Source organism: Suncus etruscus, chromosome 8 (assembly GCF_024139225.1).
Source record: "Suncus etruscus isolate mSunEtr1 chromosome 8, mSunEtr1.pri.cur, whole genome shotgun sequence".
NCBI classification, from domain to species: Eukaryota; Metazoa; Chordata; class Mammalia; order Eulipotyphla; family Soricidae; genus Suncus; species Suncus etruscus.
The window spans coordinates 10,591,135-10,603,093 of record NC_064855.1 but is presented as its reverse complement, the minus strand read 5'-3'; the positions used below and the strand labels follow the sequence as shown (position 1 = coordinate 10,603,093).

Genomic DNA, 11,959 nt, shown 5'->3' with positions numbered 1-11,959 from the left:
TGAAATTGGTGGGGTCAGGGTACCAGCCACAGGGGCCAAGGCCAGCAGGTTGAGTCAGATTACTTCAAAAGGCCCTAGAGGAGTCTCCGGGGAGTCCTCTATAGTGCCCTGCCCAGATCAGGGGCTTGCCTGAGCAAGACAGCCTGTTCCTTTGCACTCAGTCCCAGCACCTCTTCTGACTGCATGCTGAAATTCAGGACAATTCATTCAGAAGCGAGACAAGTCTGTGCCTGGACATGTGTCTGTGCTCATGTGTGAGTCCCTGATGGTGTCACTGTGCTGGAGACAGCTGGCCCATAAGTAGTGCTGGGCCCCAGGCTTTGCGTCCACAATTCATCCCTCATGCTCTGTCTTCCTCTCAGTCCATTCTACCTTCTTTCTTCTCTGTCCATCTTTTCTCACCCCCAGAGCCAGCCCTGCTGAGGCACCTCAAGTGGGCTGTTTGTTAGTGAGAAGATGGGTTTGTGGCTGAAGCTGACTGTAGCTCCGTCTGATCCCCCCTAGGGTGCTCACAGATACCCTCACCCCACTCAAAGGTGTGCTGCTTGTGTGGGAGGTGAGGGTGTTGGAAAGAGGCCCTCCTTCCATCTCGGACCAGTGGGGGGGAATTTAGGGGGGAGAAAAAGGGCCCAGAGCATTACAGCCTGTTTCTGGTGTGTTGCCTAGCAACTTAAAGAGACTTGACTGCAAACTCACTAAATCCCCAATTCCTCGGCTCTGATTCCGGTGGAGAAAAGTGCAGAACCCAGAAACACTCTCCACACTGCCCCCACATTCCCTCTCCATAACCCCCTGGGGATCCTGGACTGGAAGTCTATGGGAAGTGGCACTGAAAAGTCCCCTAACAGTGCCTGACACCTAGGCCAGGGCCTGACTGCCCAGCACTCCCTCTGCCATTTGGTTGAGGTTGGGGGATGGAGGATGTGCCAGGGACAGATTGGGGAACAGATTTTCAGTTACAAGGGTGGGTGGGTCCCAAACATGTTGGGAGCGACACCCCTGCACCCCCAAGCCCTGGAATCCCAGCCAGCGCTTCCATCTCAGCTGGCAAAGCCTGGCTCTGTCATGAGCGGCCACGGAGTTTCCCTCCTACTCTTCTCCCTTTGGCAAGCAGAGCCCATGGACTCGATGTTCAGATGGGAAGGAAGCACCTGACCGGAGGGGGGCTGTAGAAAAAGATTGACGGCCCCCATTAATGCTTTGTGGGCCCTCCATATCGACAACAACTATGCCCATAGTCCCCTGTCCTTGCTCTGCTTCTTCTCAGACCTGTTCAGTCTCCCTGCCTCTCTCCTCCGAGCCCCTCCCAGGGAATATTTTCTGGTGTTCTCAGAGAAAACCCACCACATCTTCTAACATGTCACACTGCCAACACCTTGCTAGTCCACCCCAACCCCTGACAAGGAGGGAAATTGGCCAGCAAACACTGGCCAGAATCCTTCCATATCTCCCCCCTTGGTGCTTACAAAGCCCACATCCTTCCTGCAGCTAGACATTGTGCCTCTTTCCCCGGGGGGCCCTGGGGAGACTGACTAGTGTGGTCTGACTCAGAAGCAGTGACCAAGAGGCTAGGAAGAGTCAGGTATGATGAAGAGGGGGAAGAAGAAATCTTTCTTTCCCCCAATTGCATCCATATGTAAATACATTCAAGGCGGTGTTGTCACATGGGGACTGTATGAAGAAAGCCTGCAGAGGAGAAAATGGACAGATGGACCATCGCTCTGTCACAGACAGGAACGCAGCCAGGTGCTGGCTCGTGTGTGATCACATGTGTGTGCTCCTTTATCCGTGTGCACCGTTTCTTCAGTGTGCAGGCTTGACTGGAGTGGCTGCTGGGTGAAGAAGTCCATGTTTTTGGTATCCGATGTGGGCATGTGGGAACGTTTGTGTTTCTGCCAGCCCAGTGCCAGCTTGTGTCCTGTCAGCTCTGTGCATTCTGCAGAGGCATGAGGATGGGACTTTTCTCCACACATTCCTGGGGGGCTTATCCTAGTGGGCTGAGCCAGAGGGAGCCGATCAAGGACTCCAGCTTGGCTGTGGCCAAGTGGAGGGAGAGAGCTAGCTGGGTGCGTGCTTTTCCCTCTATGGGTAGGAGAGCTGTTGTGCCCAGATGTTTATGCCTGGGATATCTGGGGGGAGAGGGGTGGCCTCCTGCCCAGGCTGGCAAGCATCTGGCTGGCAGTGTATCGCAGCAGCAGCAACCGCAAGCCGGGGAGGCTGGCAGGGTAGGATGGGGTGTGTGTAGGAGGACTGGATGGAAGTGTGTGGGAAGAGGGGTGACTGTGGGAGGAGGAGCTGGGAGAGGCGGGCCAGGGGGGGGGGATGGCCATGGTACCACTAACCCTGCCCATCCTGCCGAAGGTTTCTCCTGATTGGCTCTGGGGCTTCAGGATTCAGGTGACATTCGCAGAGCAGAGCTGAGCGCGGGAGAGAGGACACAAGCGCTGAGCTACAGGTCTGGGTGCAGGTCGGTAGGCATCCCAGAACCCTAAAGCCCCTCGCCTGGCACCACACGGACCCTCCCCACTCCATCCATCAGCCTCCGCACCTGCCAAGGACCCCAACACCAGCATGGATTGCTGTACCGTAAGTTAGAGAGCCTGGGGGAGCCCCGGGCATTCAGCTGGGTCTGGAGTTAGGGTCTCCCCAAACCCTCCACCCTTGCAAGGCTGGGGTGTGCGTGTAGGCAGGGAGTGGAGGCTGCAATCCTGGGAGCACAAGGGGGTGCCTGCTGATCCGTGGGTGGTGGGTGGTGGAAGGCGGCGGCCTGACTTGGGAAAAATGCTCCCCAGATGACGGGGGCGTCTGGGCGCCCATCCATATCCTCCTGCCGGTCCCTGCTGGACCCCAGCTCTTGGGGGGTTCTGCAGCAAGGGCGGCTGCAGGCAGCTGAGACAAGAAGGGAAGCTCCTAACCCTCCACCCAACCCCCCCTGGAAGGATGCTACGCAGAGAAGCAAGGGGACCCCCTTGCAGAATCCTTGCCCCTGGCTTTTGGTCCACACCCCATCCCTAAGCTGCAGCAAGTGGGGGGACAGAATGATGGCACCCCTGAACCGAGCACCAGGATGGGACAGGCAGTTCATCCGAGTTAGCTTTGGAGAATGATGATGTGCCCCCCCCCCCAAAAAAAAGAGTCGGGTCCAGGGAGGGGCTGGGCTGGCCCCCAATGCCTGAAGGGGGCTGGGTGCAGTGACCGCGAGGGAACCCTGCTGGTGAGGAAAGGAAGTGTCTGTGGCTTATCAGCGCCCACACACAGACCTGGGGGGTGCAGGAGCCTCTTGGCACCGTGGGTTGCTGCTAAGGTGATTGGGGGTACCAGGCGCCTTCTCTGAGGAGGATGGGGAGCCAGCATCTCCGTGGTATGTTTTCTGGGACTTCCTCTCATGACATGGTCCTGTGTTTCTTAGCCCCCCACCCCAACTAGTGAGCCTAGAGGTTACTGAAGCTAGCTGCTCCCCTTTCTTAGTTTCTCCATCAAGATCTTAAAAAGGGAGGACGGGGAGAAGGTTCCGGGTTCTATCCTGAGCACCTCCCAGGCTCCTGAGCACCATCAGATGAACTTGGGTGCCAAGAGGAAATATATATATATATATATATATATATATATATATATATATAAATTATTATATATATATATGTATATAAATGTGGGTCGAGTCATTGGGATTGTTATCAAGAATGAATTCGAACTGACATCAGTGGTACTGGTAATTTATGGATGCTTGCCATGTACCTGGCTCCATCCACCGTATCATCACAGGAACCCTGTGAGGCGGATATTTTTTGTTATTACCCCCCACCCTTTTACAGATGTGCAAATGGTTAAGGGAGAGCTAACGATATGTCCAAGGAGACTGACATATCTGGGCAAGAGGAAGGATCTCAACCGAGGCCTGTCTGATTCAGGTTAACTGTCTTACAGCCTCCCTCTGTGTGTTATTTCCCCCACTTTAAAGGAGGGGAACATAAAATAAATAACATTAAACTGGGAGACTAAACTAAAAAAAAAAAAAAAGTAAATTCATCCCCTAGAGAAAACCTGATCATGTGATAGTCTATTTCGTTCTAATCTTTTCCCTCAACAAGACATTTGGTTAGAATAGCAGAAGTGGACCTTTTTGTCTGTTTTTATTGTTGTTGAGGTTTTTGGGGGGGATAGAAAGCACATTATGCTGTGCTCAGGGCTTACTCCTGGATCTATGCTTAGGGATGACTCCTGGTGGGTTCAGGGGACCTTATGTAGAACTGGAGACTGAACCCTCCTTGACACATATAAGGTAAGCACCTCACTAGCTATACTATCTCTTTGCCCTCCTTTTCTTGCAATGCCAGGCATTGAACCCAAAACTCGGGGCCTTACATGTATAAGGTTTGTATTTTGCCCCTGAGCTACATCTCTAGCCAAGAAGTGGATCCTCACTTTACACATATCTTTAATTTTAGCACTTATTACATGAATTAATTGTAGTCTCTGTTCCCTGACTCTACCTGGAGTCTAGGTAGGAAAAATAATAATGAACCCATATTGGTGAGGGAGATTTGGACCACACCCCAGGTTAACTCCTAGTTCTGCACTCAGATATTATTCCTGGCAGGCTTGGGGGACCATACGGGATGCCAGGGGTCGAACTCAGGTTGGCAGCATGCAAGGCAAATATCCTCCACACTGTACTAACTCTCCAGCCCCAAGAAGTGGGATCAGTGATGGATGTTGAACTCTGGAGCACTTGGAATTATTTGAATTAAAGAAAATAAATGGATGTGGGGCTAGGCTTTGGGGCAAGGGAAATAGTAGAGATGGCAAGGATGGTAGAGAAATTAAGGCAGGAACCTGGTCAGTGAATAGAGGTGAGAGAGCAAAGGCTTCCGGAAAGAAGCTCAGGGAAGATTGTGCTGGGATCCAGGGGTGGGAGGTTTGGTGTCTGCCCTCAGCCCTGGTCTGCTGGGACTGTGCTCTGAGTGTGTAGGAAACTCTACCAAACAGTTGGAGCGAGGGTCCCTATGGCAAGTAGCTCTTGGAGTACCTGCTCTGCATGTAGGTCTCCCACTTTCAATCCTGGTCTTGCATGATCCCCAAGTAGCCTGAACACCATCTGCTGTGCCCCCCAAATAAAAAAAAAAAAAAAAAACAGCAGAAGCTGCCCACTCAAGGGAACAGAAGCTACAAGGACACTTAGGCCAGTGGTCATGGCCTGCGGGCACCTCTGCTGGGTACAGAGCCTCCCCTTACTCGCCTAGCTTTGCAGGGCAAAGGGGATGAGCAAGAGAGGCTGGACCCTACAGAGGGACAGTGTCGGGGGGATAAGGTATGCCTCTCTCTCTTACCTCTTGTCCTTTTTTTTTTGTTTTGTTTTTGGGTCATACCCAGTACTGCTCAGGGGTCACTCTTGGCTCTACGCTCAGAAATCACTCTTGGCAGGCTCAGGATTTGAACCACCGTCCTTCTGCATGCAAGGCAAAAGCCTTACCTCCATGCTATCTCTCCGGCTCCAACCTTTTGTCCTGAGACTTTTGTGACTGAGAGTTTGGGACCCCCTCGTCCTCCCTTATGTCTTTCTCCCCTCTTGGAAATAGGCACAGAAGGAAATGATAAGAAGCATAGAAGTTGGGGCATTTTGATTTATTTGGCTTGAGGTTTGGTGTTTGGGGCCAGACTCTGTGGTGCTCAGGGGTTACTCCTGGCCCTGCACTTAGGAATTACTTGGGGAACCTTATGGGGTACAAGGGATTGAGCCTGAGTAGGCCACATGCGAGGCAAATATTACCACTGTACTATCATTTTGGTCTACAGAGGTTTTGTGTTTGTTTTGTGTTTGTTTTGTTTTGTTTTGTTTTGTTTTGGTTTTGTTTTGAAGGTTCACACCCAACTGTGCTCAGGGTTTACTTCTGGCTGTTTTCTCAGGATTCACTCCTGGTAGGGTTTGGGGAACCACATATAGTGCCAGGGATGAAATTGGGTTCTTCCAAGTACAAGACAAAGGCCTTCCCCCAATCTATCTTTCCAGCTCCTGTTTTTGTTCATTAAAAAAAAAAAAGGGCCCGGAGAGATAGCGCAGCGTCATTTGCCTTGCAAGCGGCCGATCCAGGACCAAAGGTGGTTGGTTTGAATCCCGGTGTCTCATATGGTCCCCCGTGCCTGCCAGGAGCTATGTCTGAGCAGACAGCCAGGAGTAACCCCTGAGCACCGCTGGGTGTGGCCCAAAAACAAACAAAAAAAAAGATTGAGCTGTTGATTCCATTGCTACAGTTGCTAGTTTATAGACTCAGAGACAGAGAACTCTCCTGCATATCCTTGCATTTTGCGGGGACTCTTACTCTTTACTTTTACTCAGTCTCTAGCTCACTTGGTCCAACTGAAAGCACAGAAAGAAATACGTGCTTAAATGCAATTGTTTATGAATACTCTATTTGTCAGTTGTGTGACCTTGACTAAGTGAGAAAATGATCTAAGACTGCTGCTCAAGGGGCCAGAGCAATAGTACAGCGGTAAGGCATTTGCCTTGCATGTAGCTGACCCAGGACGGACCTTGGTTCAATCTCCGCCATCCCAGATGGTCCCCCAAGTCAGGAGGGATTTCTGAACACATAGCCAGAAGTAACCTATGAGCATCACTGAGTGTGGCCCCAAAACAAACAAACAACAACAACAACAAAAAAGACTACTGGGGCCGGTGAGGTGGCGCTAGAGGTAAGGTGTTTTCCTTGCAAGCGCTAGGCAAGGAAGGACCTCGGTTTGATCCGCCGTTGTCCCATATGGTCCCCCAAGCCAGGGGCAATTTCTGAGTGCTTAGCCAGGAGTAACCCCTGAGCATCAAACGGGTGTGGTCGGAAAACCAAAAAAAAAGATTACTACTCAAATGTGCATCTGGAGATTCAGTGAGGTTACAGGTACAAAGTGCTAAGCACAGGGCCTCACACAAGAGAAGTTGACAGAGCTGATTCTTTATTATTATTATCATCATCATCATCATCATCATCGTCACCATCAGATTGTTGGGTCCATACCCAGCAAAGCTCAGTGGGCCTATAGTAGGGCTGGGGATCAAACTCAGTGCCTCACACCTGGGAGACACCATAGGTTCTCCTTACTGTGCTCTACCACCAAGCCACATCCCTGGCCCAGCAGCAATGACTCTAAATCCTCATTGGACTGGGGAGCTGAAGGAGACTTCAGGTAGGTCAAGTTCTAGAAGCAGCTAAAGAAATGGGAACTCGGGCCCGGAGAGATAGCACAGCGGCATTTGCCTTGCAAGCAGCCGATCCAGGACCAAAGGTGGTTGGTTCGAATCCCGGTGTCCCATATGGTCCCCCGTGCCTGCCAGGAGCTATTTCTGAGCAGACAGCCAGGAGTAACCCCTGAGCACCGCTGGGTATGGCCCAAAAACCAAAAAAAAAGAAAAAAAAAGAAAAAAAAGAAATGGGGACTCCCTGGACCAAAGCAATAGTCCAGTGGATAAGGTGGTTGACTTGCATGCGGCCGATCCAGGTTCTATACCAGGCATCCAGAAGGTCCTTAAGCACCACCAGGTGGGATTCCTGAGAACAGAGCCAGAAGTAACACCTTAATCTTGTCAGATATGCTCCCCTCAAAAAGAAAGAAACAGGGGCTAGAGCAGTGGCGCAAGTGGTAGGGCATTTGCCTTGCTAAGCGCTAACCTAGGACAGATTGTGGTTCGATTCCCCGGCATCCCATATGGTCCCTCAAGCCAGGAGTGATTTCTGAGTGCATAGTCAGAAGTAACCCCTGAGCATCACTGGGTGTGCTCCCCCCCCAAAAAAGAAAGAAACAGGAACTATTGGACCAGGGCAATAGTATAGAGAGTAAGGCATTGGCCTAGCACACAACCAACTCAGGTTCAATTTCCAGCATCCCATTTGGTCCCACGAATCCATCAGGAGTGATCCCTGAGCACAGAGCCAGTAGTCAGGCCTAAACTCACTGATGTGGCCAAAAAAAGAAAAAAGGAGAAATGGAGATTGTCGAGGTGAAGTGACATGTCTAGGGGTGCCAGAGGTCTCAGTAACATCAACAAACCTTTTAGAGGCATGGCCAAGCATTGTGAGTCAGGAGTCCATCTTGGTTTCTTCGTGTCCCTCCAGGTCTGCCTGTAACCCAGAGGACACAAGTAGGCGCTGAACTACTGGGGAGAAGCAGCATGTCATGCTGGGGTGGCTTTCCCTCTTGTCCCAGTTTTCCATTCTGGATCCAATTGGGGTGGGTGTTTGGCAGCAGGTTGGCGGAGATGCCCCTTTCTGCTCTCAGCCACCACAGCAGCAGAGAGAGCTTGCTTAGGTCTGATTTTAGTTGTTTTGTTTTTCTTATTCAATCCTCTTTGAGAAGCTTCACAATTCACAGAGCATTCTGAGAAACTTGAACTTCGAGAGCCAGAGGGCAGTTGGGAAACTGGTGGGGGATCCATCTTGGAGAGACCAAAATATATGTGTCAAGCCCCCCTTACCCTGTGTCCAGCATGAGAGGATTTCTTCTAGCTGAGATTAAATCAAGTGGGAGCATCTGGATCAGACTGAAAACTTGGATGCCCAGGAAAGGAAGACCGTCTTGGGGAAGAGAGTGAGGGGGAGGTGGTTGTGAGCCTGTGCTGAGCGTCTGGGAAAGGGGAACAGAACCCAGGTGGGGTGTCATTATAGAAGCCCATTGAATACCAACCTAGCATCTGTGAAACATAGGGTATGGTGAAAACAATGACTATTCCCGTGGGCTTCTCTTGTCCGAGATGCAAAACTCAAGAAACAGGAAGTTCTCAGGCTAAGGGTGGGGACAAATGCCTAGGATCCAGAGAGAGATGCTCAAAGGACAAGTGTCCTAGAATCATGCAGCAGCCTAGGGTGAGATGCCCTGCATCCCACAACTCAGGGAGTTATTACTGCACCGGAAGTAACTCCCCACCCAACCCTGCCAGGTGGGGCCCCCCCAAACCAAAACAGTCATCTAAAGTAAAAAGAACTGGGTCATTTTTCTTTTGGAGCTGACTGGGCATATGCAAACCCTCATTAGTAATTGGAACCCCGCCTCTCTGTTCCAGAGATCGGGTCCACCTCTGAGATGTCGCACTCCAACCCCTAAACCTCTCTTCCTATCAGAGAGAACAGGCTGTGGACAAAGCAAAATCTGGGGGCTTGGGACCTGTTTGTTTTTTTTACTAGGCTGAACCGAAAGACATTGTTTTTACCACGATGGGCCGACAAAAACAACTATTTCACATCAACTCTGCATTATCTAAAAGAATGAAAATAATAGCTTCCATTAATTGAGTGGCTAGATTGTGCCAGAAATGCATGCCTATCGTGATGTTTGTTCTTCCCCCTCAGCACTCTGAGGCACATAATTATTATCCCGATTGCAGATGGAAGTGGTTAGGTAACCCTGCAGGACCTCGCAGTTTGCAACTGGTAGAGACCAGGTTTCTTGACACCCTTTTCTGGGTCCTCAGAGTCAAGGTTAAAAACATTTTTTGGAGTCGGACATACTGGGTTGGGGGTCTGGTCTGGTCTGGTAACTACCCCAGGCATATTCTGAACCTGTCCCTCAAGATTGATGCAGGATGCCAACAAAAGGTGCGTCATCCCTTGTTGCTAGAGTTACGGGAGATCCTGCCAACAGATCAGCTGCCTGTTGGCCCTGCAGAGATTGGATCGGTGGCGCTCACAAGCCACAGGCCTTCCACAGCTCTTCACCTCTGGTCACATCTGGAAAGGCTTTTCGCTCCTGCTGAGTTTTTCTTTTGTCTTTTTGAGGTGTGAAAACTTCTCCACCTGAGCTCCTCCTCCCAAGCCACCTGCTCCTCTGTGTTTGGGTCCGACCTGGGAGCAGTGCGGTGTCTGGGTGAAGGAGGACATATACATTCCAGAGGTCTAATTTCTGTCAGGAACTGGGGTGGGATTTGGCTGGGAAAGGGGGTGCCAGCAGAATTCGCCTCCAAAAGCATCTTCTAGCCTGTTCTGCAGCGACCCCTTCAGCTGGACTTGACTCAGAGCGAAGTCAAGGCCTTCATGTCAGGGTGCCCCTATCCCAGCTCCAGTTCCAAGAGTTCTTTATCTTTTTTGGTTTTTGTTTTTTTATTTTGGGTTACACCCGGAAGTGCTCAGAGATTACTCCTGGCTCTGCATTCAGAAATCGATCCTGGCAGGCATGGAGGACCATATAGGATGCTGGGATTTGAACCACCGTCCTTCTGCATGCAAGGCAAACACTACCTCCATGCTATCTCTCCAGCCTCCCCAAGTGTTCTTTTTCACTTCCGAGCACCCCACACCCACATGGCCCTCAGTGTCACACCCCTGCCAGGCACCCCGCGTCGCAGGACCTTTGATACCCATATCCCCGACTCTCCTGGGCAGGGCATCCCATCCCACCTGTGTCCCTGTCCTATCCCCAGGAGAGCGCCTGCTCCAAGCCGGATGACGACATCCTGGACATCCCCCTGGATGACCCCGGGGCCAACGCGGCCGCTGCCAAGATCCAGGCTAGTTTTCGGGGCCATATGGCGAGGAAGAAGATCAAGAGTGGGGAGCGTGGACGGAAAGGCCCAGGGCCCGGGGGGCCAGGTGGAGCCGGGGGCGCCCGAGGAGGCGCAGGCGGTGGCCCCAGCGGAGACTAGACCTGGTGAGCGCGCGCGCGCCAGGGGTCGGTGGGAGGGCACAGGGCAAGGATGGGGGGGACCTGGAATCGGGGACCCTGAATTTGAGCAGAGGGGGGACATGTGCAGAAGTCTCAGGTGCCCCGGGAGGGACCTGGATGGAGCTCGAAGCAAGGGGAGATCTGGAATCCAAGCCTAGGGGAACCATGGAGAAAGATGGGGATGCTCAGAGATAAATAAGGATGGGGGGGGACCCTGAATCTGAGCGGGGGGACACATGGAGTAGGGGCCTGGAGCAAGCAAGGGGGGGGGACTGGAATCCTAGCCTAGGGGAACAGGGTGGAGGAGCCAAGGGGGCAAGTGAAGGAAATTGGAGAGTTCACCCAGCTTTTCTCTCCATCCTCCCCTTCATCCACACCCCGCACCCTGGCCTGTACCTGGATGGAAGAGCTGAGCATTTTCGAAGGTAAAGGACAAGCATCCCAGCGGCAGGGCGGGGTCCCCGGGGACGAGAAGAGGAGATTCCCCCCCCCCCCCCATACTCTCCAAGCGCACAGACGTGCGCAAGTGGAGAGGATGCTGAGTCCCTGCTTCTGCTCAGTTCTCTAGGAGAGATGGATGCCGCGACCCCTTCGCAGTGACGAGACTTCCCTGCCGTGTTCGTGACCCTCCTTCCCACCGCCTCAGCTTCGGGAGCCCGCCCTGCGCCCCCCAACCCCATCCGTGCCCCCTTTGAGTTTGTTCTGCGCCCTCCTCTCCGCGCCCGCCCGCATGCAGCGCTGCGTCCTTGGCCGGGGTGCCGCCTGCCCTGGGGCGCACTGCAGAGCTCGCCCTCCTTGTCGCCTGCGGATGATCACTTCTTTGGTTTTTTTTTTTTCTTTTATTATTATCTTCTTATTATTATTATTCTTTTTCCCCAAGTCCTTTCGTTCTGTGCGCAGCCAAAGGGGAGGCACCCTTGAGTCTCTGTGCTGTTCCCACCCCAGCCTCAGCAGCCCTTGGGATCTGGGGCAAGGAGGAGGGAAGGGAAGAGGGTTTTTCTATGTGGGGTGTCGGACACCCCTGGCTCGGATCGGAAGCCCAGTCCCCACTTTGCACCCCAACTCCACGCCTGCCTATGTCGTGCCCTCCCCTGCTGCGCAGCGCACCCCGAGAGCCGCCTCTCCAACTCTCCCCCAGTTTCTAAGCAAAGGCCAGGAGGCCCAGTGGGGAGGAGTCTGCACGGGCCCTGCCTCCCGCCGGGCTCCTGGGCTGGGGCCGGAAGGGTTTTTGATCTCGGTGTGTGCATGTGACCGTGCTGGGTTGGAATGTGAACAATAAAGAGGAATGTCCAGTGTTCAGAGGGTGCCAGAGGGGAGG

The 11,959-nt window shown here is 52.6% G+C and overlaps 1 protein-coding gene across 1 annotated transcript; it reads left to right on the top strand.

Moving 5' to 3' along the window:
* Window positions 1–2,419: 2,419 nt before the first annotated feature.
* NRGN (neurogranin) lies at window positions 2,420–11,940 on the top strand. The gene is made up of 4 exons (XM_049777999.1): window positions 2,420–2,586; window positions 10,400–10,626; window positions 11,049–11,066; window positions 11,202–11,940. Exons 1-2 carry the CDS (start codon window positions 2,572–2,574, stop codon window positions 10,619–10,621), a joined length of 237 nt encoding a protein of 78 aa, XP_049633956.1. The 5' UTR covers window positions 2,420–2,571; the 3' UTR covers window positions 10,622–10,626; window positions 11,049–11,066; window positions 11,202–11,940.
* The last annotated feature ends 19 nt before the right edge of the window (window positions 11,941–11,959 follow it).